The sequence below is a fragment of the Bison bison genome, unplaced genomic scaffold (genome assembly GCF_000754665.1).
Source record: "Bison bison bison isolate TAMUID 2011002044 unplaced genomic scaffold, Bison_UMD1.0 scf7180017864304, whole genome shotgun sequence".
Lineage (NCBI taxonomy): Eukaryota > Metazoa > Chordata > Mammalia > Artiodactyla > Bovidae > Bison > Bison bison.
Window position 1 is genome coordinate 11,721,266 of NW_011494876.1, and position 25,817 is coordinate 11,747,082.

The following is a 25,817-nucleotide window of genomic DNA, read 5'->3' on the forward strand; positions in this document are numbered from 1 at the left end:
TGCATATAAGTTAAATAAGCAGGGTGACAATATACAGCCTTGACGTACTCCTTTTCCTATTTGGAAACATTCTGTTGTTCCATGTCCAGTTCTAACTGTTGCTTTCTGACCTGCATATATGTTTCTCCAGAGGCAGGTCAGGTGGTCTGGTATTTCCATCTTTTGAAGAATTTTCCACAGTTTATTGTGATCCACATAGTCAAAGGATTTGGCATAGTCAATAAAGCAGAAATAGATGTTTTTCTGGAATTCTCTTGCTTTTTCGATGATCCAGCAGATGTTGTCAATTTGATCTCTGGTTCCTCTGCCTTTTCTAAAACCAGCTTGAACATCTGGAAGTTCATGGTTCACATATTGCTGAAGACTGGCTTGGAGAATTTTGAGCATTACTTTACTAGCATGTGAGATGAGGCATGAGTCAGAACTCTTGGGTCCAAGTCCTGACTCAGTCATACACTAATTGTGTGGCCTTGAGGAAGTCACTAAACATCTCTGATCCCAGATTCTTATGTATAAGGTGCTAATTCACCTTCTGTTAACCCTCCACAGGCCCCTGTGAAGATCCAACAATGCAAAATACCTGAAATTGCTTTGGTATGTAAAGGCCTGAATATGTGGGGGGCCGCAGTGGGGGCTTACAAGTAAAGAAGACCAAGAAGTTCTTGCCCTCATCAAGGAGGAACATGTGCAGTAATCAAAACCATGCTCACTGTCACTGTACAAGTCGTGGCCACAATGGAGGAATCTGCTCTTCTGAACCCCTGCCAGCTTGTTAGTGGCATCATCCAAGCTTGCAGTTAACTAATTTCCCTTGACTGCATCAGGACAAAACTATGCTGAGCAATCTGGACTGTATCACCAAAGGGAGCTGGGCTCAGCTGTCTGTGTGAAGGGACAGCACACACCAGGCGGCTGTGCCAAAGAGGCCCATGGGCTGTGCATGATCATCATGCTACCCAGCACTCCTCCAGAGGGGGACACCAAGAGCACCCTGTGTGTAGAGCTGCTCCCAGGCTCCCAGCAGCTCTCCATTTCGAAAACTTTCCATTTCTACATTTTAATGCATGTCCCCTATATTTCTACTTTGTGAAACAGTGATGTGAGATGGCTGAGTCGATTTACGATAAAGATCTGGTCACCTCCACTCCTAAGATACAACGGCTTCCTTCAGTTCTCCATCATCTCTACTTAAACAATTAGATATCAGTGGTCTTATAGAAAAGGATGCAATGCACATAATCATTGCCTGCATGCATACTAAGTGGTTTCGCTTGTGCCTGACTCTATGTGACCCCATGGACTGTAGACCTCCAGGCTCCTCTGCTCATGGGATTTTCCAGGTAAGAATACTGGAGTGGGTTGCTATGCCCTCCTCCAGAGGATCTTCCCACCCAGAGATTGAACCTGCATTTTCTGCGACTTCTGCATTGCAGGCAGATCCTTTACCACTGAGCCACTGAATAAGCCCACATAATCATTAGCCAGATGCAATAATGTTCAGCCATGTGCTCTGGCTCCCTCCCATGACTAGGAGTGAACTCTAGGGAGGCACTCAGCCACCTCCCTTTCTCCTCAAACTTTTTAGTCTTTCCTCCAAGTTTCTGGAAAATGGAAGGAGTCTCTTAGCAGGATAGGATAGAGTCAAGGCAGCCCAGAGATGGTCCAGCCAGCCCACTAATCACATGGTGAGAAGATGGACAAAGAACGTTCACTCTTTAAAGAGCTTAGAATCTGCCACACAGATGCAAGGTATCAGTCGCTGTCAGTTTCCTTCTTCCTTTTGCCTGCCGGGTTGGCTCTTCTCTGATTGACACAAGGGTAGAGCGTAGAGCTAAAGCAACTGGGGCAAACAGGGTGGGTTCAAATCCAGGCTCAGACACACACCAGCTAGGTGATCTTCACTAAAGCATCTCTGCTCTTTTAGTCAGTGTTCATATCAGGGGAATGGGGATTGTTACCAACTTCTCTCATGAACTTACTATGAGGATGAAATGAGATGGTTCAGTGAAGAGTCAACACAGAACCCTCATGGAAGAAAGAGAAAGAAAGTGTGTGGGTGCATGAGACGAAGAAAGACAGAAAATATATACGTGACTGTGCTGTGTGCTTCATAGAAGACTGACAGACTATATAGGAGGTGGTAAGTAGGAAAGAGGTGGGGCAATGACCATGACCTACTCTTGGAAACAGGGCTCAGATGCCCCTGCCCTCTCCAGAGAGCACAGACACCGTATTTGGTGGAAAGAAGTACTGCTCCACACCCACAGGTGACTCAAAACACTTGAGACAGAAACCACCACATTGTGCAGCTGCACGCTGCCCCACTCCTTGCCAAACTCTGAACCCTCCCTGAACCTGGGTCTTTGGCAGACAGGGAGCCAAGACAGTGCTGGGGGCCTACTGCCAAATCCCCTCGTAGGAAGGTATCTGCCATGAAATCCTTCATTCGTTTCCCTCCTGAATAAGCATTTGCCATGTGTCACAGATATCAAACACTGGCTAAATTTGCCCATGATTATTACTGTGGGGTAATCATGGAAACACTTCCTCTTACTTTTATTAGTAAAAGAACATGCTCAATAATATATACTTTTCCTTTTCACCATAAAAGGTACTTATCTGTGATGTCATAACTAAGTAAGTGTTAGTTGCTCAGTCGTGTCCGACTCTTTGCGACCCCATGGACCTGTCAGGCTTCTTTGTCCATGGGATTCTCCAGGCAAGAATACTGGAATGGGTTGCCATTCCCTTATCCAGGGGATCTTCCTGACCCAGGAATAGAACCCAGATCTCCTGCACCACAGGCAGATTCTTTACCATCTGAGCTACCAGGAAAGTGCCCATGGTCCACTCAAAAAAAAGGCAGGGGGCGGGGAGGGTTGCTCAAAAGAAACCCATGTTATTCTTCATATGTCAGGCTACAACCCACTACTTTCTCTTCAGGCCAACCACCAAACTCTATACTCTGGCAGCAAGGTATACATCACTATCTGCCTTTTCTTTCCTTTTTACCAATCTCTGGAAGTACTCCCAAATCTCTCATTTTAAGGACACAGCAAAATCCTCAATGGGAATTTTAATGATGATGTAAAAGTGGAAAGCCAAGTTTCATTCAATGAATGGCCAGAACTCTGGGGAGAAGAATCTAAAAACAAAGAATAAATGGGTTGGGTTCACCAGCTAAGATTCATGGAAGCTTTAGCATTGGTGCAGAATCGTGTCACATGCTGGCTTGTGTAAATTTCAGCCCAGAGACTGGAGAGCAAAGGGCAGGTTACTGTGGGCTCTGCATGATACCGGGGATTCAAAATCCTGCTTAACGTTGGAAGCTGGAGATGATCAGTGAAACCAATGCATCTCTCAGGCCTAACAGAACAAGATGATCAGCTGCCTATAAAAGAGACTGAGGAAAGGCCTCATGAAGAAGAGAGAGACTTTAGGGAACATGTGGACACGTCACCCTGCAGCTCAGACTTCTTTCCTCTCTTTAGCAGATGTACTAGTTCCTTTACCTGGCTGAACACACAGATTGATCTGGACCGGCCCTCTCAACCCAGTACCATTCTTTTCCGCATCACCCCCACTCACCAGTTCTCTCTGCTTCCCACATTCACCCCCAGTCCACTACATCCAGTCACTGAACTCCTTGCAGCCAAGCCAGCCAGGTCTATACTTCCTGGGGGTGGGAGAGGATTTATTACAATTTCAAAACAGCACTTTCCTCCGCAATTGTTTGCTATTTTTCCTGCCCTATCTCACTGCATACTCCTGGTTAATGCCCATCTGTCTTTACGTGTTCACTTCATCATCGCTTATTCCAAGAAGCCACCACTGAGTCCTAGCTGGCTGCATGGCCCAGCTCTGTGCGCTCTCAGCCTCCACACTATCCTGCCCTTTTCTGAGACTGCTCTGTCTACACTCGACTGCGAGCACCTTCTTTCTTCCTGGTTGAGTCCATAGCCAACACATACAAACCCCAAACCTTTAAAGCTCATGTGGGAAGAAAACCTGTCTTCCTTACCTACCAAAGCAGTCCCAGTATTTAACTCATAGCACTCAATAGCATTTGCTGAATAAATAAATAACCAGAACAAAGAAATGAAAGGCAAAATTAAAGATTCCCGATGGAAAAGATTAGAAACAAAGCCTAAAGAAGAAAAAAAGTTGACACAAAGACAAAAAAATAAATAAAATAATATGATGAGAATCTCTAGCCTCTTCAAAAAACAGATGATAAAATGCAAAGGAAGTAAATCGGTACATTTTAGAGAATCCTAAGTGGCAGAAAACAAAAACCAAAAAAGGATAGAGTTAAAATACTGGTATGATTATACAATGCAAGAAAGTGATGCAGAACTGCTGGAACTCTATTAAATACTTTATGGCTTTATTGATGCACTTTTGATTAAATAACCTTTAGAATTAAAATGTGTAGAGATTATGTAATGAAGCAGATGAACCCACAATATTTTCACCAACACAAGGCATCCCAGGGATCTTTTGCATTACAAAAGCTTCTTGTGTAATTTGAAACACAACTGGACATAATTAGCAATACAGAACAAATGAGCACCGAAAGAAAATACCATCCTTATACTTTTAATACGGAATCGATTACTTTAAAAAGCAAATCCACAGCAGGCAAAGCACTGGAGAAACAGCTCTGAAGAAAATCTGCAAATTAAAACCAGGGCACCAGAAAGTTCTGAGTTGAACTAACAAATGACGCTCTTCCCTATTCAACTCTGCACAAACACAGCCTACAGGAGGCATTTAAATTGATTTAACAATATCAGCCCAGTTAATACTGTGTTCATTTAATGCATGGCTTAGGCTTCTGTAAAATCATTTTTCAAATTTCAGCATGGAACAGAATTAGCACTCTTATTTTTATGATAATATTGTTAATTTAATGCATGGCTTGGAGTTAGACTTCAAAGTGAATCAGAAAAATATGGCTTTTCTCTTGTCAGAAACATCTCTCTTCATGCATCAGTGGTTTGACCTTAAATTTTAACTTCAACTGCACAAAATCACTCTCATATTTCAACAATTTTTTCATAATTTAATCATTTAGTTCATTGATCTTAGATTTTGCAATATCCTGCTCAGGAAAACTAAAACAAGTTTTAGCATTATCTTTTCATTTTTATTCTCTGGAAAGATCTGGAAAGAAATTTTCAGTATAACATATAAGATGCACTTAGCAATGAAGGTAATATAAACATGCAAATATGTAAAATGGCTGGAATGGGCAAGGAAAATCTTTTCCACTATTTAAATTCCCTTCCTTCCTTCCCCATTATGGCACTGAAAATCAAATGGCAAGGATGAATTAGAATTGTACAACCAAAATGCCTACAAAGTACAAAAGCTTCCAACATTATTAAGATTGTATTTTTTACTTTCTCCCCAGAGGTTAGTGACACTGTACAGGAGACAGTGATCAAGACCATCCCTAAGGAAAAGAAATACAAAAAGGCAAAACGGCTGTCTGGGGAGGCCTTACAAATAGCTATAAATAGAAGAGAAGTGAAAAGCAAAGGAGAAAGCAAAGATATACCCATTTGAATGCAGAGTTCCAAAGAATACCAAGGAGAGATAAGAAAGCCTTCCTCAGTGATCAATGCAAAGAAATAGAGGAAAACAGTAGAATGGGAAAGACTAGAGATCTCTTCAAGAAAATTAGAGATACCAAGGAACATTTCATGCAAAGATGGGCTCGACAAAGGACAGAAATGGTATGGACCTAACAGAAGCAGAAGATATTAAGAAGAGGTGGCAAGAATACACAGAAGAACTGTACAAAGAAGATCTTCATGACCCAGATAATCACGATGGTGTGATCACCAACCTAGAGCCAGACATCCTGGAATGTGAAGTCAAGTGGGCCTTAGGAAGCATCACTATGAACAAAGCTAGTGGAGGTGATGGAATTCCAGTTGAGCTATTTCAAATCCTAAAACATGATGCCATGAAAGTGTTGCCGTCAATATGCCAGCAAATTTGGAAAACTTGGCCGTGGCCACAGGACTGGAAAAGGTCAGTTTTCATTCCAATCCCAAAGAAAGGCAATGCCAAAGAATGCTCAAACTACTGCACAATTGCCCTCATCTCACATGTTAGTAAAGTAATGCTCAAAATTCTCCAAGCCAGGCTTCAACAGTACGTGAACTGTGAACTTCCAGATGTTCAAGCTGGATTTAGAAAAGGCAGAGGAACCAGAGATAAAATTGCCAACATCCATTGGATCCTTGCAAAAGCAAGAAAGTTCCAGAAAAATATCTTCTACTGCTTTATTGACTATGTCTAAGCCTTTGACTGTGTGGATCACAACAAACTGTGGAAAATTCTTCAAGAGATGGGAATATCAAACCACCTGATCTGCCTCTTGAGAAATCTGTATGCAGGTCAGGAAGCAACAGTTGGAACTGGACATGGAATAACAGACTGGTTTCAAATAGGGAAAAGAGCACATCAAGGCTGTATATTGTCACCCTGTTTATTTAACTTATATGCAGAGTACATCATGAGAAACGCTGGACTGGAAGAAGCACAAGCTGGAATCAAGATTTCTGGGAGAAACATCAATAACCTCAGATATGCAGATGACACCACCCTTATGGCAGAAATTGAAGACGAACTAAAAAGCCTCTTGATGAATTGAAAGAGGAGAGTGAAAAAGTTGGCTTAAAGCTCAACATTCAGAAAACAAAGATCATGGCATCTGGTCCCATCACTTCATGGCAAATAGACGGGGAAATAGTGGAAACAGTGACAGACTTTATCTTCTTGGGCTCCAAAATCACTGCAGATGGTGACTGCAGCCATGAAATTAAAAGACACTTGCTCCATGGATGAAAAGCTATGACCAACCTAGATGGCATATTAAGAAGCAGAGACATTACTTTGCCAACAAAGGTCCATCTAGTCAAGGCTATGTTTTTTCCAGTGGTCATGTATGGATGACAGAGTTGGACTGTGAAGAAAGCTAAGTGGTGAAGAATTGATGTTTCGAACTGTGGTGTTGGAGAAGACTCTTGAGAGTCCCTTGGACTGCAAGGAGATCCAACCAGTCCATCCTAAAGGAGATCAGTCCTGGGTGTTCATTGGAAGGACTGATGCTGAAGCTGAAACTTCAATACTTTGGCCACTTGATGCAAAGAGCTGACTTACTGGAAAAGACCCTGATGTTGGGAAAGATTGAGGGCGGGAGGAGAAGGGCACGACAGAGGATGAGACGGTTGGATGGCATCACCAACTCAATGAACATGAGTTTGAGTAAACTCCGGGAGTTGGCGATAGACAGGGAGGCCTGGCGTGCTGCAGTCCATGGGGTCTAAAAGAGTGGGACATGACTGATCAATTGAACTGAACTGAACTGAACTGAAAACACTGAAATGTCTTCTCAAACATCTACCCAGCAAGCAAGAGAAAACTGACAGTGTAATGAAGGGTGAAATGATAATGTCCCCTCCCGTAAATGGAATCCAGTCAACAAGAACAATGCAGTCAAACAGATTTGCAGGGCATCCTGGTGAATTTTCAAATATCACAGCCCCCTATACTCATAAGAGCCTGCAATGCGTCTTCCTCTAGACAGCCAAAGACCACTTTAGACAGACAAAGGAAAAACATACCACATATTCCTAGAGCAATTCTGCCACTGTAAAAACTGGAAAAGGGGATAGAGGAATAAACCACCACACAATCTGTCAAGGTAAAACTGGTGAAACACATTTAGGGTTGGAAGAGGTGATTTAAGGACATGCAAATGAAGACTTGCCAATTACAAATCTAGTGATTAGGACCCTCAAAATACTGTTGTTATGGACTGAATGTTTGTGTCCTCCACTTAATTCATATTTTGAAGCCCTTAATCCACAGTGTGATGGTATTTGAAGATGGGACTGGTGGGAGATATTATTATGGCCATACATAATATATAATTACAGTTAGATGAGGTCAGGAAGGTAGGACTCTTGTGATGGTACTATGCCCCGATAACAGAAGACATGAGAGAGCTTGCCCTCTTTCTCTTTCTGCATAAGCATAGGGAGAAAAGGCCATAATGTGCAGACCAGAAAGTGGCTATGTGCAAGCAAGGAAGAGAATTTTCATCAGAAACTAAGTCCTGCCAGACCTTGATTTTAAACTTTCCAGCCTCTGTAACTAGGAGAAAATAAATTAATGTTGTTTAAGCCACTCAATATTTGGTATTTAGTTGTATTAGATGGAGCTGACAATACAATTTTTAAGTATGTAAATATTATACCCTACTTAGTGGATATTCTGATAATTCCTAATTCTGTGCAGACTGTCCTTCAGTGCAGCAATTTAACTTAGAGTTTATTCAACAGAAGCATAGCCAGTCTTACAAAAATATATGCACGAGTCCATGGATTGTAGCACTCTAATGTAGAAAAGAGATTACAAAGGGGGACTGGTTAAAAAATTAAGGCAAACTATAGAGGATGGGACTCTGTTCTGCAGATACACTTGATATAATATGAGTATAGAAGCAAGTTGCTGAATATTCTGCAAAAAAGGATTCGATTTTTGTGGGGAAAATATGTGTTCATATAGATAGAAAAATTTGAAAGAATATGTGCCAAAGGAAAGGGAATGGGAACATTACAGAGTTGTTTAAAATTTTTATATATGTTGCCTACATTAAAAGCAATCAGTATGTTAAAGAGTTACTACTAATTAGTGGTTCTTTTTATGACCTCAGGCTTTTAAAATTAATTTGAACATATTTGATCCATCCCCTTATCCATTAAGGGAGCAGAGTTCATGATTTTACTATAGAGTCTTCAAATAAAAAAGGTCAGAGAATCCTTATAGATGTCAAAATAATTATGTAAATAGTCTTGAAGCTGATCATTTATGTTGAAAACTAATAAACAGATGTACAGTGAGGGTTAATGGGCCCTCTAATGGGTTTCTTTATATAAGCGACCAATTTGGGGTAAAAAAAAATAATTTTTTTCCTTAACTGTTCTATAATAACTGGCATGTCTACTTTTAACTGTCTTAATCATCCTCTCTTCATTATTGAGCTGACACTGTTTGTATATCTTAATGAACTTACAGAGATTATTTCAATCGATTGGTTTTGTTAACAGAACAATAAATCCTGACTGATAAAGGATTCACAATGTAATTAGTTAGCTCTTCTTATTATGCAAATTTCTGATACGTCTGTAATGAGTAATTAAAGATTAATAAGAAAGATAGTCTCAAATTAGCTGCTTCTTATCTGTAAATGCTTCAGGATGTGTGAGGATCAGGCCAAGTTTGCATATTCATAATGAGACTGGTAACCAAAGTAACTTTTCTTGATTTGGAACCCCAACTGCTGCTGCTAAGTCACTTCAGTCGTGTCCGACTCTCTGTGACCCCATAGACGTCAACCCACCAGGCTCTCCTGCCCCTGGGATTCTCCAGGCAAGAACACTGGAGTGGGTTGCCATTTCCTTCTCCAATGCATGAAAGTGAAAAAGTGAAAGTGAAGTTGCTCAGTTGTGTCCGACTCTTAGCGACCCCATGGACTGCAGCCTACCGGGCTCCTCCATCCATGGGATTTTCCAGGCAAGAGTACTGGAGTGGGGTGCCATTGCCTTCTCCGTGGAACTCCAAAGTTCCATCTAAAAAATCTTCAAAGAGCTATGCCTGAGGCCATACAGTTTCACAGTAAGATGGCTGAGTGGTTCAACAACATTGGCTTCATTTCTGCTCAGGAAAGAGGATGTGGGGTACCTGGACAGTTTTTGAGTCCTCACTGTGTCATTTTCTGGTACCTCTGTCTCCACGTCAAGCAATACAGAACTGGGGTGAAGATCCAATAACATCATCTACATGGGGACACTTAGCAGTGGTACTCCATGGAAAGAAAATGCTGATATAACTCATTCAACAAGGATTTAAACTACTATTTGCCAGGTACTGTTCTAGGCACTAGGGACAGTTCAGTGAATAAATGAGACTAACCTCTGGTCCCATGGAATTTATTATTCTCTTTGCTTTCCTTTTGCTTTTCAGGGTTTTTTAAAAGCTGAAGCTATTAAATCATGGTGCCCTGTTGTTGTGCCTTTCTGCTCCAAGCCTCGTCAGAAGCAGGCAGGACACTAATCAGGCAATCCCTTCTGCAAGCTCAGAGTCAGTTCAACACCTGTGCCCTCTGGCCAGCAAATAAAAGTGGATGTCATGCCCATGCAGAAGACTGCCCAGAAACAGGGTTCCATGATGACACACTCTGCTCAGGGGCCCAGAGAAGCCACACAGACACAGCATTAGTACTCTTGGGAGCGTGTCCTCGCGGCTCACTCTTCAGATAGCAGCCCTTCTTTAGTACCCCACCACTGGCTTCCTGCACCAGTGCAGGTTATGTTGGCAGGGACCCTGTGGGCAATGAGCCTGCCCCTGCCACAGCTACAGGCTGAGGTGCAGACTCACGAGGTTCATCCCAAGACATGCCATGTGTGTGCCACAATTAGGGTTCAAAACTAAGTCCCAACTCTGAAGCCAAGCTCTGTGCCCCTCACCACACTGCCTCCAAGCCTGCTGCATCCGCTCCGTGTCCCAGAGAGAGGATTCAGCAAAGCACAGGTGCCCACCACACAGGAGCTCCTAGCCAAGTATTCAAGCAAAAGAATCAGGCTCATGTGGCTGTCATCTTTGGAAAAGAGTTGGAGGGAAATAAGGGGTGCATTTATATGGCCCTTAAAAAGACTCATACCAGAGAACTGAGAAGAGGAAAAAGAACTGGAGATGGACTCCTGAATCAGTGCTCCTGCCCAGCCAGCATGTTCCTAACTGGGCTTGCTTCCCAGATCTCTCACTTTTCAGCTCTGTGACCTCTACCAAGATACAGACACACTCTCAATCCCTGCAATTTCACTTGAGAAAATGTCAAAACCACCCCCTACTCCTAGAGCCCCTGTGAGGAATGAGGATAATGCAAATATGAAATGTAAGCAAATGGCACACAGTAGGCACTTAATAAGTACCGTTTTTGTTTCTGAAGCTAGGATGGAGTACTCTCTGAGCCTTACCCTGCTCTCTACATTTTCAATATCTTATCATCATGATTGCTATCACTGTCATCACACAAACCTAGCTTAAAATTAATTTCCACGTAAGAAAATCTAGTAGTTTAAAGAAAATCTCACTAAGTCTAATTCCCTAAGGTTCTAAACGGTTTGGTTCCCAAATCCAGTGCTGCTCTTCCAGATGACAAAGCCTGAGTGCCAGGTGAGAAAAAATGTGCCCAACTGCTTTCCCAGACCCCGAAACACCTCCAATATCCTGATTCAGGGAACTCACACAGGACTATCGGGCTCTCGTCCTAGGGCATCTAATGTTGTGTATACAAAAGCAAGGAGAATGTTAACTGCTTGCTGCTAAAAGATCAAGTGAACTTAAAGTGCAAAGAAAGCACAAAACAGCTGCACTCACAGCAATTATGTTGAAGAAGTCGTCATCCCCCAGTGTATCCAAAATAGACGAGACTGTTTGCTTTGCGATCGTCATGCGGAGCCCTTTCATGCTGCCACTGACATCCACTAAAATGACCACGTCTTTTGGAGAAGTCGCTGCCTGGATGTACCTGTGTCCGAGGAAAATTAAGCAAAGATCAATTCTGAATCTCTCTGCAAATTTTCTCTTTTAAAAAATAACTAAGAGGTTTGACCATTTCCTACCACTTTCGGTTCCTGCAGTCAAAGGCAATGACTCCATTCTCATCTGGTTCCCATTTAATCCCTAGAAGAAAAATGGAGTTATGAGAAACCCAGAAACTTCAAATATTTATTCATAGCATTTCAAGGCTGTTCTGCTCTGCTGATTGAATGAACAGGGTGAAAAATCACATGCAAAGACCAACCCTGGGGCTCATCACATGCTCCATCACCAGCTCTGGGAAGGTGCTTTAGGGTTGGAACACGGCCTCAGCCCAACTGCTCCAGGATCTGCTAGAGAGTGGTGACATCTTTAGTAACCCGCTGCCCATCAAGAAAGGACATGGCTGCAGTTCCTTCCTAAGGCTAGTTAAAGTTTGCCAAGGCCACATCTCACTGTCCTACAAGTTGCTGGACCTGGCTGCATCATTTGTAGATCTCTGGGCAGAGTCATGCCCTGTTCCTGGACCCAGACAGGTAATGCCTAGAGCATGGTGGGGGCGGAGGCATTAGAAAGTACTCGGTATGTTTCCATCTCAGACTATACACAGTCTGTTCTCTTGTGAGCCCTGTTTTGGCTTGGCTTCCTACATTGAAATGAAATAAAATGGCCCTAATTATGCTGCATAATAGAAGTTGAATTTCAGTCTTTGAAGCCTGGAGGGTTTTCCCCTTACATAAAATGGAATCCAACATCCTTAGCCCTGTGGCTTGCAGACTGGTCGGGATACATCCAAACTTCACATTCTCTATTTAAAACTTAGTTTTTAAGAATAAACTTTCATTTAAAAAGAAAAGTGTTTGCTGCCTAAAAGTAAGATAGAAAATCCTTGTTTTCAACCATCGGTGTTACTCAGGGACGGAGGATTTTGCAGTTGAGAAAATAAACACATAAAAATTATTTTCACAGGAGAAAGGCCTGAGACTGTAGTATTGAGATTCTCCTTTCCAATTAATAAGTGCCAGTTCTCTGGACTACATTGGGCTGATAATAGGTATGTGCGTAAGATAACACTGCTAAATCATTTCAGAAATAACTATGAGATAGAAGTTTGTAAACTGAAGAGTCATTTTATTCTATTCTCCTTGTATCTACATCTCCCTCCCACAAATGGACCTAATTTAAAGATTCTCTGTAACAAATCAGAAAATAGAAGTAAGAGAAGCCACTGCCAAAGGAAGGTTATTAGGTAATGAAGATAAAATAAAAGTGACATGATATTGTACACTAAAGGAGAAGAATATAGTTTATTTTAAAAACATCTGACATACTGCATTTGTATAAAGCCAAGTATAGCTAGGTTGACAGTCTTGACACATAAAATGAAATTATATCCATAGTGAGGCTAAGTATTACTCCAATGTATAACTCCACCAAGAACTGGCTTGAGTCCAAATAAAAAGAATTATTTTTAATGTGTTGACCCATAGTCGACATTCAGTGGACATTCCTGGACTTGAACTGTGGCCAGTGTTCTGAGGCCATAACCCTACCTGCTCATCCTCCACCTCACCCTCCTCTGCCACCCTTCCTTCATCACAGCCTCATCACTATGTGCTCCGCTGGAGAAGAAACAGGCAATTCTGTTTTACTGTCCCAGCATTCAGGCCAGGGCCTAGGGGAAGTAATTAGTGATACTCTATATTCTCCTTTTGGATTGAGATCCTGTCTCAGAAAATGGGCTTGTAACTCCACACAGGCAATGCTGAAATTGGTGCTTTTCAAAAAGGCTCTAGGGAAGAATCTTTCCTTGCCTCTTCTTAGCTTCTGGCAGATCCCAGTAACACTTGGTATTCTCTGACTTGTAGCTGCATAATTCCAATTTCTTCTTCTGTCTTCACATGGCCGTCTTCTCTCTGTGTCTGTGTGCCCTCCTCTCTCATAGGGACACTTGCCACATGGGATTTAATGCTTATCCAATAGGATCACTTCCCAACTATATTAGATCTGCAAAGATCCTATTTCCATGAAAGGTAACAAGTGAGGCTCCAGGGGCACATGAATTTAGAGGGACACTATTTAACCCACTACATGTAAAACATGTAGGACTTGTAAAATAAACGTGAAGAGTGGCCACAGGGCAAAGAAGATTATCCAAGGCAGAGAGAACCCTGTCTGCCAAAGTCTGAGAAGAGCACGTAGAGTCCAGGGAACCAAAGGCAGGCCAGAGTGGCCGTGCAGAGAGGTGTCCACACTGAGGAAAGAGCTGGGTGACAGTGGGGACCCAGAGACACAGGCTTTTGCTGGTTAGGAAAGGAGATACACACAGAGGGGATGAAGACAGTACCTCAACACAGTTCTACACACAGCTGCCCTGATGTCACAACAAAGATAATACCTTGTCTCAAAATCAGGGCTAGATGGGCTCTGGAGGATGATCTTACTCACACTTGACCTTTGAGCCCAAATCATCATTTCAAGGCAGGGACTCCAAGGCTCTCAAAGTTTAACAGGTTTTCCTGAGATTTCCAGTCAGGACTATGACTTGATCTCCCAAATTCCATGCTACCATTCTCTACCTTATACAGGCAGTGTAAGGCAGTTCCATGAGAATTTACTGGATGTTAGAAAGAGTTAAGTGAATAAAAGTAAAACTGGTTTCTACACCATGGGAGGAACATCTGAGGGTCTTTAATCTGCTTAAAATTAATTTTTAACCTCTGCTGCTGGGAAAGCAAGAGGCAGCAGTTACCAAATTAATTTGAACATTGAGCCCTTCTGTTCCCAAGAATCTCACAACAAAATGTTTTAGGAGACAAACTTCAGGAAACCCTGTCCCAGATGGGTACTACCTCTCCTAGGATATTTCAACATTTTAGTATATTTTTTGTACACAGCAATATTTTGAAAATGTTCAAGTAATCAAGTAATCTCTTCAGAGAAATAATAGGTGGTTCATCTTACATCTTTGAGATCCAGGGAATTGTCACTTAACCAAGAAGCACCTCTAGGAACCATATAATTTCTAGAAGTGTCAGTATGCCAACGAGATCCCACCCAGGCTGGCTGGGGCATGCACCTCAAGATAGAAAGAATGGTGCTGTTCAGCAGCAGATTTCACTGCCATGCAGCCTTCTCTCTGTGGCACTCTAGACTTCACGGCCAGCATCAGCGATGCCTAGCCTACCTTCCTCAGCTTTTATAGGACTATGTCCCTAGAACATACAGTACATCCATAGGAGAAACTGAAAATAATGCTGAAACCTCTTCGGCAGATTCAATCCTCAAATCCGATTAAATGTTAAAATATTGGGCAATATTCCGATATCCTATTGTTTCTCTCCCAAAGGTATTATAAAGTAATATTGGAGGGAAATTAATTTCATCTAACACAACACAGTCTTCTTGCCACATGAAAATGAAGAGGAGGGCAAACAGGGCAGAGCCTAAATCGGGCATCCTCCAAAGGTCAGAAGGTTCAATGAATGTGTTCCCTGTTGGAGCAGGTTGGAGCTGAGTTTCTCTCACTGGTAACTAAAATCTCTGATGAATGCATTTCCCCACAAGAGGGAGCTTCATGGGGGAGTGACTTTTCCCCTTTAGCTCACCATTTTATCCTAAGGGCCTCACACGGGGCTTAGAACAAAGCAAGAACTCAGGACACACTTTGGTAAGAATGAAGAAACATCCTTTCTGCCTAAGGGCAAGTACATTTACCACTGGTTCATTCTATGGTACCACTCTAAACATGAAAAGAAGCATCCTAAAAAGAAAAAAGGATCCTAGGGAAAAAAAAAAAAAAACAACATGGATTCCCTCATCTAACATCATTTTACGTTCAGGAGACAAGAGGAGTACTCTGTTCAACACCAGGCACAGAGTGAGCCCTGACGTGTATCAGGGCAGTGAAGCCCTTTGGAGGACTGTGACACACGTCTTTATTCACACAGAAAATATGCAGAATTTTACAAAGTCAGAATTCTGCCACAAATGTCATAAAAGAACTATAAGCGTTTCTGCGTCAACTATTTGGATTGTGACTGATAAAAATCTTGTACACAAATTAATCTCTCCTAAGAACATGAATTTGAGCAAACTCTGGGAGACAGTGGAGAACAGAGGAGCCTGGCATGCTGCAGTCCATGGGGTCACAAAGAATCAGACGCGACTTAGCGACTGAACAACATTAGATAAACCCTTTATGAGGATTTTCTTTTGTTATGGACTGAATGTTTCTGTCCAGCAACATTCATAGGTTGAAGAACCCCTATGTTCTGATATTAAGAGGTAACTGTCTTTGCGAATAGGTTTGGATGAAGTCATGAGACTGGAGCCCCCATGATGGGATTAGTGTCCTACCAGAAAGAGTAAGAAAAACTAGAGCTTCTTCTCTCTCCCATGTTAGGACACAGGGAGAAGCAGCCATCTGTAAGCCAAAAAGAGGGGTCTCATCAAGAGTCAAATCTTCATCTTGGTCTTCCCAGCCTCAGAAACAATGAGAAATAAATGTCTATTGTTTAAATCGCAAACACCTCGTCTGTGGTATTTTGTTATGGCAGTCCAAGATGACTAATACATCTCTATTATCAAATTTCAAATTAGAAACTTTTGAATTCAGTTTGAAGACTTCCTGCTGGTGGAGACAATAGATAATCTGTGTTTTTTTCTTATTTACTCCACCTTCATTCAAATGCTGCGTATGCCGCGTTAAGTTGTTCCTGTGGCTTCCTGATGGATCAGCCCCCCACCATGCTCTATTTTCACATCTGCATTAAATTTACTCGCTGTTGAGTGTATCAGAGCAGATTGCAATTTGGTGACACTGGAACTTTAATAGACCACTGTTTATTATAATGTTATCTTTAATAGGATGCTTATTGTTTAAATTTCTGTGAGCTCCAGGAGGAACCATGCATGCCCTGCTGAACACAGCTCTTGGGAAATGTTGACTAATCTGGCAAAGCAGGCACTCGGCAGGCAAGTCCCAGGGGACAGATGCTGTGCGCAGGGCAAACAGCTCCTGCAGGCGGAGGCTGGCAGTCTCAGAGCCTCAAAGTGAGAAGACATCAGGTGCCTAGTCTTACTTAATGAAAACATAAAAGACTCTACTTAATTGCTCCAAGATTATGCAGGGCATTTTTTTTTTTTTCCTTCTTTTAGGTTGAGCTTGTTAATTTCTACAGCTGTGATGCTGGCACAATTGCAGCCTCCAGTCCTGTTTCACAACTTGTAAGCAAAATTAAAACTTCCTTTTTTTTTTTTTCTTCCTTTTTTAATTACAATTTAAACCTAGCCAGTATTACATTCCTATTGCAAAGCAGAGGCCTGTGAAGGCCACAGAAGGAACACTTGTTCCAAAGTCATGGTGGATTGTCTGCGGGTGCTCTGGAGGCACTGACATCAGTAGTGCTCTGGCCATTTCAACCTCTTCCTCTTAGCCGTGGAGTGGGGAAACCTAAGCTCAAATGTTTCCATTTCTTACATTTTTCAGTTGGAATTCAACTCAGCTGATCACGGCTTTCTCCTTTCCCTGGTAATAACAACGATAACAGTAATAGCAATAAAAGCAATCTCTTGTGCAGAAAGATCAAGTATGGTATGTTTCACACCCCAGTTCCTCACTTTTGGTGGTGAATCTATGAACTGCTCTATTGAGAAAGACGCTGAAATGACATGTAGGTCCTTATGGGGGTGTGCACACATATGCAGATGCCACACGGCATTCCTGTCCTGTACTCTGTCAACAGATGTAAAATATTTGAATTTAATCTTTCATTTTCTCCTAAGGGAAGAGAAAAAAACTTTTAACCCTGAACCCTAAAGGAAAATAACACAGAATCAGTAACTTGAATTGTAATTCTCAATGCAGGGACACTCACCTGGATACTGCCTAAAAAAGCCCTTTGCACTTCCAAAGTACTGCCATATGAGACTTGGGTCACGATCAAAGTTATCCACAAAAACTTTGTTTAGGGATTCGGACCAGTAAACTCCATTGACAATTGCTGGATCTGGAGAAAAACAGAGGTGGAAGAGAGAAAGAAGAGAAATGTTACGTATGCCGCATAACCAAGGTGAAACTGAACCCAGATGGCATTTCATACAGCTGACAGATATCACCACGGGGGCTATCCGGCAGGAAGATGTGAAGAAAGTTAAGACCTCCCAAAATGGTTAGCTCCTAGGAATTGCATACATTAGGGCTTCCCCATCCTGCTTGAACCCGCCAAGCCACCCAGGAGCCTCTGTTTGTAACTCCTTGAAAGGCACATCCCTTTTTGGTAACTTTGAATCTGGCTGAGCAAATAGTTCTTAGAAAGAAAGACAGACCTTAGCACTCTGCTCTGCGTTTTGGCTCCTGAGTCCGAACTCAGCATTAAAAACAGGAAAAATGTGTTTTCTGTCACTGCTATCACCTAAGTCAACACAGTCCTGTTTCAGTTCTCTCCACCTCTAACATAAAAGTTTGTTTCAAAAATAAATAAATTGGAATTACACAACTAAATCTCTCTACTTCTTCTGTTCAGCAGATTATGAGCTCTGTAAGGGCAGGAATCATCTTGCTTTGGTAGCCTGCTGCACACCTTTGACCAGCACATGGCAGAAACGCCAGAAATGTTGGATGGATAAAGAAATGAATGGATGGATGAATAAAACAAAGGTTGTTCTCCAATTCCATACAGCTGTCTACTCTTCTGCCCTGTGAATCCATGAGAAAATCTCTTTTCCTCATCCTTAGCAGTCCAAAGATAACCCCTTGCCTTTTGTCTACAGATGAGAATTCAGAGTGAAGACAAAGACAGAAAATAAGCAAATATTTCTTGTATTTCTGATCCAACTGAGGATGCTCTTTAAGTGGACACTTTTCTTTAACCTTAGAAGATTCTATTTCAAAATGATGAAACACTTGGCAGAATTTTGTTATAAGAGAATAGATAATTGTCCACTCCCAGTATAATGCGGGTTGCTGCTAAGTCGCTTCAGTCATGTCCGACTCTGTGCGACCCCAGAGATGACAGCCCACCATGCTCCCCCGTCCCTGGGATTCTCCAGGCAAGAACACTGGAGTGGGTTGCCATTTCCTTCTCCAATGCATGAAAGTGAAAAGTGAAAGTGAAGTCACTCAGTCGTGTCCAACTCCTAGCGACGCCATGGACTGCAGCCCACCAGGCTCCTCTATCCATGGGATTTTCCAGGCAAGAATACTGGAGTGGGGTGCCATTGCCTTCTCCATAATGCAGGTTAGGATTAGGAATTAAGCCAGTGCACCACAACTACTGAGCCCATGCTCTAGAGCCTGTGAACCGCAACTACTGAAGCATACCTAGAGCTGTGCTTCACAGCAAGGGAAGCCCACGCACAGCAATGAAGAGTAGCTTCAGCTCATCACAACTAGAGAAAGCCTGTGTGCAGTGAAAAAGACCCATAACAGCCAAAAAATAAAATAAATAAAATCTTAAAAAAACCACAAACATTGACAAAAATGGATTAATGGCAACAGACATTCATAAAGCCATCAGTGGAGCCAGTCCATTGCCCTGGAGTCCAGCACCCTCACCAGAATCCCTGTGGGACTGTGAATCACAGCAATCCCACTGTGGCATCCTCATTTCAAAATCCTTCCATACTTCGCAGACAATGGGAAAGGGGACAAATTCTATCAGTCCAGTCAAGTCACACAGCAAGCCAACAAGCAAAGCAACTCTAGAAATGCTTATATAAATTACCCACACTGCAAGACAGCTCACTGTTGGTATTGGTACTCACCACTCCTCCGCCCCGGCTGCCTGCCTTTGCCAGTTGATTCCCTCTAAGAGGTTGAGGGCAAGACACAGCTCAAGATATGAGTCTAACTCAGTGGACAGACATGGCACCTTGTCTTACTGTCTCACCTCCAGCCTGTCTCATTCTTTCAGACCACTTACCCAGATTAAACAGGCCATTGGGATTCTAACTTTCATCTCAAGGGTAAATACTCTAACTCTTGTAAACTGTAACAAACCACATCCTAGACTAAGAGAGTGAAAACAATCAACTTTTTCCTGCAAGGTAATTTTGAGTAAGACTTTATCCTCACCATTTTGGAAAATGTGGTGCATTATTGTTCTTGTCCAAGCTTGACAATAATTACTGTAACTCACTCCTTGCTGTGAAAGCCACTTAAATTAATCCACAAAGGTGCAAATACAATAATGACATTGAAAAATCCACAGTTCTTTGTCTCATCCATCAATGACCTCAATTATAAAACCTTCCCACAAATTAGAAGCAAAAATTCCATTTCAGTAGCTCTCTGTGTTTCAACATGTTAAGGAGTTCACCATCTTCCAGTTAGACCATTTTTTCTTGAGCATGGTTTCTCTGGTGGTAGTAAAAGGCTTCCCGTGTCTCCAGGGGGCCCTAGTAACCTAGTAAGATTGCTCCTCCCTCTGGGAACTGTGAGCACCTTCAGAAATGCAAAAAGAATTGCAGTATCTGAGGATCATTTCACCCACTTCATCTGACCACCACAACTTGCACCGAACTTATGCCTCTTTAAGAAAAGGGGGCTTTGGTTTTCCAAGGGTATGGTGAACAATGGGAGTAGAATCAGTAAAAAAAAATATAGCCTCGTTAAAATAGAGGCTGTGTTACACATACTGTATGATCAAATATTTGAAAGAAGACTTCCTCGGGCTTGTGAAATAATCAGTGTATTGATTTTGCAAGCCTGTTTAGCAAGTAATTTTAATAGAAGGGAAAATCTAGAACTGCTGTCCATTGCTACAGTCATCTAAGAGATGAAAAAAAAAAAAAAAAAGGAAAACTGTGACATTATTAAATGGAGCCTTCATCTAAATATTTAGTTTTTTAAAAAAGACAAGTTAAAAATGATTTTCTCAATAGCACTGACTGACAGAAAGTGAAAGTGAAGTAGCTCAAAGGGTCAGTGCTACACATTGTACCCTGAGTACCCAGGTCCCCAGATCCTTCCACTGTCTACAGAGGAGGAGGGGAACACTACACTGGGGTGCGGACCGGCAGCCTTTCAGATGTTCCCTCTCTGGGTGCTGATCAATTTGCTCTCTCATGGCCGCCTGTAAAAGTGACGGCATCCTCCTAAGCAAGCAGCTTTACCTTTTCCCTTGTTTGTGCTTTGTTTCAAAATTTGTTAAAAGTTCCCTCTGCTTCAGTTAGGATTCTTCAGGAGTCTTAGATTAATCTGAGTTTGAGGCTTTACCCTCACCCCTAATTTATAGGGTTTAATGGACTGTATTAATTTCCTATAGCTGCTGAAAGAAATTACCAGAAATTTGGGTGGGGGTATGGCAGGGGCTTAAAATAACAGAAATCTACTCCAAAGGTCAAGACTCCAAAATCAAGGTGTCTGCAGGGTTGATTCCTTCTGGAGGCTTGGCGGAGAATCTGTTCCCTGCCTCCCTCCCAGCTCCTGGTGGTAGCCAGCAACCCTTGACACTTCTTGCCTGATAAACACATAACTCCAATTTCTGCCTCCATCTTCACTTGGCCTCTGCAGGTCTATTTCTGGGTCAAATCTCTTTCATCTTTAAGAAAACCAGTCACTAGATTTGGGGTCCACCCTAAAATTCAAGATGATCTCATCTCAAAAGCTTTATTTTAATTATATCTGCAAAGACCCTATTTCCAAATATGGTCATATTTGCAAGATGTACCAGAGGTTAGGACTTGAACATAGAGGCCACCTTTAGAGACCACTATCAATACACTGCATGTCCTCACACTCTCTTAATTCTCCTATACAACATACCCATATTCCATGGTTGTTAATGTACAGTTTTTAACATCTGAGTTTGATACGTGCAGTCTTTTTTCCTAGTGAAGGATGTTTAAGGGCTTTCTCCCTTTTCCTCTTTATGGGAACGATTCAGATTTTCATGTCTGCATTATAATTTTACGGGCTTACAATTCTTCCTGACCTCTTTCAATGGATCCTACCTGTAGTGTACCAAATTGGATTCAAATCATTTCCCTTAATGTTTAGTGTTGCGTCAATGCCCAGGCTCTTTACTCAATACAGTGAATTCCACATAACATGTTCATTTTCTCCAATGTCCCTGTCCATTCCGTACCGATTTAAGACGCATACTGGTCAATATCAACTCCAGCAACAGCAGTTCCTCCTCCTGTTTCCTCTACTTTCTGAGAGATTAAAATACTTCTGATGCCAGTCAAAAATTTATCAGCTGCTCAGCTTTTAGTAAAACAGACTACTAGCAGATGTTTAGAGAGTAACAGTCCCACACCACACTGATCAATTTGAAATTTGTATCTGAAAAGCATTCACACATCCCTGGTCTGTCTTTATAATGTATCATACAACCTATCAAAAATCGTATTAGTGGCTTCCTTTTTTATTTCCCCTAAATAACTGCTCTCATAGGCGCTTTCCTCTCAAGCTTGCACATTGCTACATAGAGGTCACCTCATGTTGCAGAAGGCTTTCTTTCTGCACACTCCCCTTACACACACACACACACACACACATACACACACACACATTTCCTTTTAGTTCCAGGTCTGTAAATGAGTAGCCATCACATTTCAGTCCCAAGTTCCATCTTCCTGTGCCCTGAGACGATCAGCCTCAAGCAAATTCATGTATGTACAGCACTTAGCACAGCAATTGGCACATATAGAATACTCCATAAATAGTGACCAGTATTTCCTCCATGTCTTAGCAAACAAATAAGGTTCTGAGATGACTCCCAACTTTCCTCCCTGTTCTCTGCAGTGTGCCTGTGAGCAGTACTGGTGCAGTCACCAGCCTGGAACTCAGACTCTGGAGCTCGAATCTCAGGTTTAAGACCTCACTCAATACTTGTTAGCTAATGGCCTGTATCTGGGACTTAACTTCCCTGAGTCTCAGTGTCTTCATCTGTAGAAAGCAAATGAGAGCAGGCCTCCCTCAAGAATTGGTGATACAAAGTGCTCAGCAGCAGGAGGGCTCCAAAACTGTCAGTGGGTACATCATCAGCTGCAGCTCGGTGGTGAGCCCCTGACACCCCACCCAGGGTAGTCCAGCTGTCCTAGGACCACCCAGGTAAGGTTCTACCTATGTATCTTCCTCCCTTCCTCAAATTATCAGGGCCAGGCACTCTTGATGACTCTTCCATTTGTTCAGTCAATGAATATTTATTGAGCATCTACTATCTCAGGTATTCGGCACTGAAGCAGACAGATGATATAGCTAACATTTCAATCTGAGGAGGGGAGACAAGGAAAAGGATATAAGAATTCAAAATAGAAATTGGTGTGATGAAGAAAATTAAAAGGGATGGTAGAGTTGAGAGTTACCTTATGTGATTAGTCAGGGGAAGAGGAGTTACTCAAATTGGGTGGTCAAAAATGACCTCTTCAAGGAGACACCTGAATGCTAAAAAGGAATCAGATCAAAACCTCCTTGGGAGCAAAAGCTCTCCAGGCAAAGGGAATAGCAAGTTCTAATGTTCAGAGCAGAGAAGAAGCCTGTGTCTTGGGGAGCAAAACAATAAAGCTAGGAGTGTTGCTGGAGACTTGTGAGCAAAAACGAGAGTACAGGATGGGATGGGAGAGGTGGGCAGGCTGTGGTGAGGATTTCAGCAGCTCGGTAAGTTTTCTGCCAATTGTACATTTTCTAACAGACATAATCTGTGTGCCACCAGTGCCAAGGCCCATCATGCTTTTATTTGTGGTTCCAAAATCAAATTTCTTTTCTTCTAAAATCTATAGCCAGCATAACCTTCATCCTTTTTTCCAGGACACACTCTTCCAGCAATCAGGATCTTTATGGATGCCTAACTATTTGAGTTTCCTCTCCAGACTTCAAAGTTACCTGATACTCCCTCCATCCTTTTTTTCAGTATCATTTATTCTACAGTGAATCAGCAGTACTGTGTGAAACTTGCCATTTTCTACCACAAAATATGGGTCCATTTCTAGAGAATCTGAGCATACATGAACAGTTAGAATTACAAACTACTTTTACCCAAAAACCATTGTTAAAAAGAAAGGGACTGAATTCATGTTCAACTGTGTTTCTAAAGTATGGCCCTTCTAAAGAAGGTATTTATTTCCTTCCTTGAACAAGCTGGAAGAAGGATTTGGGGCTTTCCTAAATGTCTTTAAAGGTGTGTGACTCCTGGATATGAAATTATACCAGCAAAGGAACTGCCAGGGGCACTAAGTCCACACAGCTTTCCTTAGCACTGCATGTTAGACCAGATTCAAGAGGAGAATGGCTGGAGAGGTTACATGTCTCCCATTTCAGCAAGCAAATGACATCTTTGGTTCATTCTAAATAGATAAGAGATTAAATAATGAATACTTTTGATGCTAATTATCAAGCACTTAATGTGTGCTGGAAAATAGCCCTTAATGTGTGTTGAATTATAAAATAGATTTATTAGCCAAACATTTATCCTTCCTCTAAAACTTAGATGTGTTACAATATTAAATGCAGCCTGCTTTTCACAAATCTGGAGGCATTTCCTGGCAGTCCTGGGATGAGATGGATAAGAAAGACTCACAGTTCAAGGCTGAACCATCTGGATGGAGTTGGGGAGCAAAAAGAGTTGGGGAACCAGTTTGGCAAAACCTAAACTCTAGACTTGCAGTCTGTTGTCCTGCTAGACTTCAGGGCTCATTCCCCAGTGGGATTTCACATTAGTGACTGAAATTGTTTGTTAAATATAGCAACTTTAAGTAGTCCTCCTTCAACATATTTAAATTTTGTGGAGAAATTTGTGTTTCTTCCTCCTTGTCACTTGTTATCCCCTTGGAATAAACCATTCCCAAGTCTTTGTCAGAGATACTAAGAAAAAGCAAATTATGAAATAGAAATATTATGAGATAGAAATCAAAGTAACAATGATAAGGATGGCAGCAGAGACTGCCAGGTCTGGCACATTTACAGCATGCCATGCACTGTGCTGAACAGTTACAAACTCTTTCTAGTTCCATTTTAAAGATAAGGAAACTGATTCTGAGAGTCCTGAAGTCCACTGTCCCAGTACATCACCTGCTCAAGGTAGAGATCAGCTAAATTCCGTGTTGTATCCAAGCTATTAAATGGAAGAAGAGCAGAAAGAGGCCTTGAACTCTATTTACTACCCACCAGACAGTATGAGGTGGAAAGGAAGGCATGAGAGGTGCGTCTAGACACCAGGCAACACTGAAGCACGGAGCAGGCTGTCTGCCCCCAGCTCTCACCGAATAGATGAAGTGGGCGGTTCCTGGAGGAGGGGGCTGGGATCAGGCTTTCTTGGGGGCCCTGACAAAATATCGTCATACCTAGTGCTCCAGGCATGTGAGGGAGTTGAAGAGGACATGGTGGATGAAGATAAGGTAGAGTTCATCTGCAAGGGTCCTCCAACGTGTCCTCCTTGGGGCCTCTGCTGCAGAGCCACAGTGAAGCTCTTTCAACACCATCAGCATTTGGATTTGGGGGCTGCTTGCAGAGGGGATGTTTACAAGGCATAAAATCTTAGATAAGACACTCCAGAGTGAAGCTAAGCATATCTTGTGGGACTTTGGATTCTAAAGTTGCATCTGATAAACTGTAGTTAAGCTGGTATTATCAATGTAAAACACCTCATTTGACATGTGATCTTGTCCCATTAACTAAGTCTCCCTTGAGGCCTCTAACAAAAAGCTGAAGATTTGCTCTGATTGGAAAGGGAATAAAACTCACCTCAGGTTCAGAGACAGGGTGAACACTGTCACCCCTTGCCCACCAACAAGTACTAGCATAATACCAGCTTTGCAAGAGCCTTGCTGCAGCTCCCTGGGACTTGGCATCCTGATTGCAAATCTGTGCTGAAATCCAAGGCCAGATCGTACAGCCTGACCCAGAAGTTTCCGTAGTTTCTGCTAATCCATCACTCAGAGCCTACATCTCACTGCCCAGTGCTCTAAGATGCTCTAGCCTGGCCCAGGAGCCCTTTCCAAATCCAGTTCCCCTTCAGCTCCCAACATATACCCACACCCTCATCCTGAACAATCTTACTGATGCTTTTTCTCTTGTGACATTTATAGAAGCTGTTCCTACTGCCATTGGACAACCCATTTAAAGGGTATAAATCATGTCATATTTTCTAACATTCTCCAAAGCATTTAGCTCCTGTACTGGATGCAGTATGCACTTATTCATTCATTAATTCATTCATTCAGAAAAAGGTGGTTGAATGACTACTATG

General features: G+C 42.2%; 1 protein-coding gene across 1 annotated transcript in view; it reads right to left on the minus strand.

Moving 5' to 3' along the window:
* CACNA2D3 (calcium channel, voltage-dependent, alpha 2/delta subunit 3) overlaps positions 1 to 25,817 on the minus strand; it is a 904,008-nt gene that overhangs the window by 429,425 nt on the left and 448,766 nt on the right. The window contains exons 6-8 of the mRNA XM_010851933.1: positions 17,502 to 17,633; positions 11,706 to 11,766; positions 11,461 to 11,611 (exon numbers count right to left, since the gene is read on the minus strand). Coding sequence (XP_010850235.1) covers positions 11,461 to 11,611; positions 11,706 to 11,766; positions 17,502 to 17,633 — 344 coding nt within the window. The remainder of the gene's footprint in view (positions 1 to 11,460; positions 11,612 to 11,705; positions 11,767 to 17,501; positions 17,634 to 25,817) is intronic.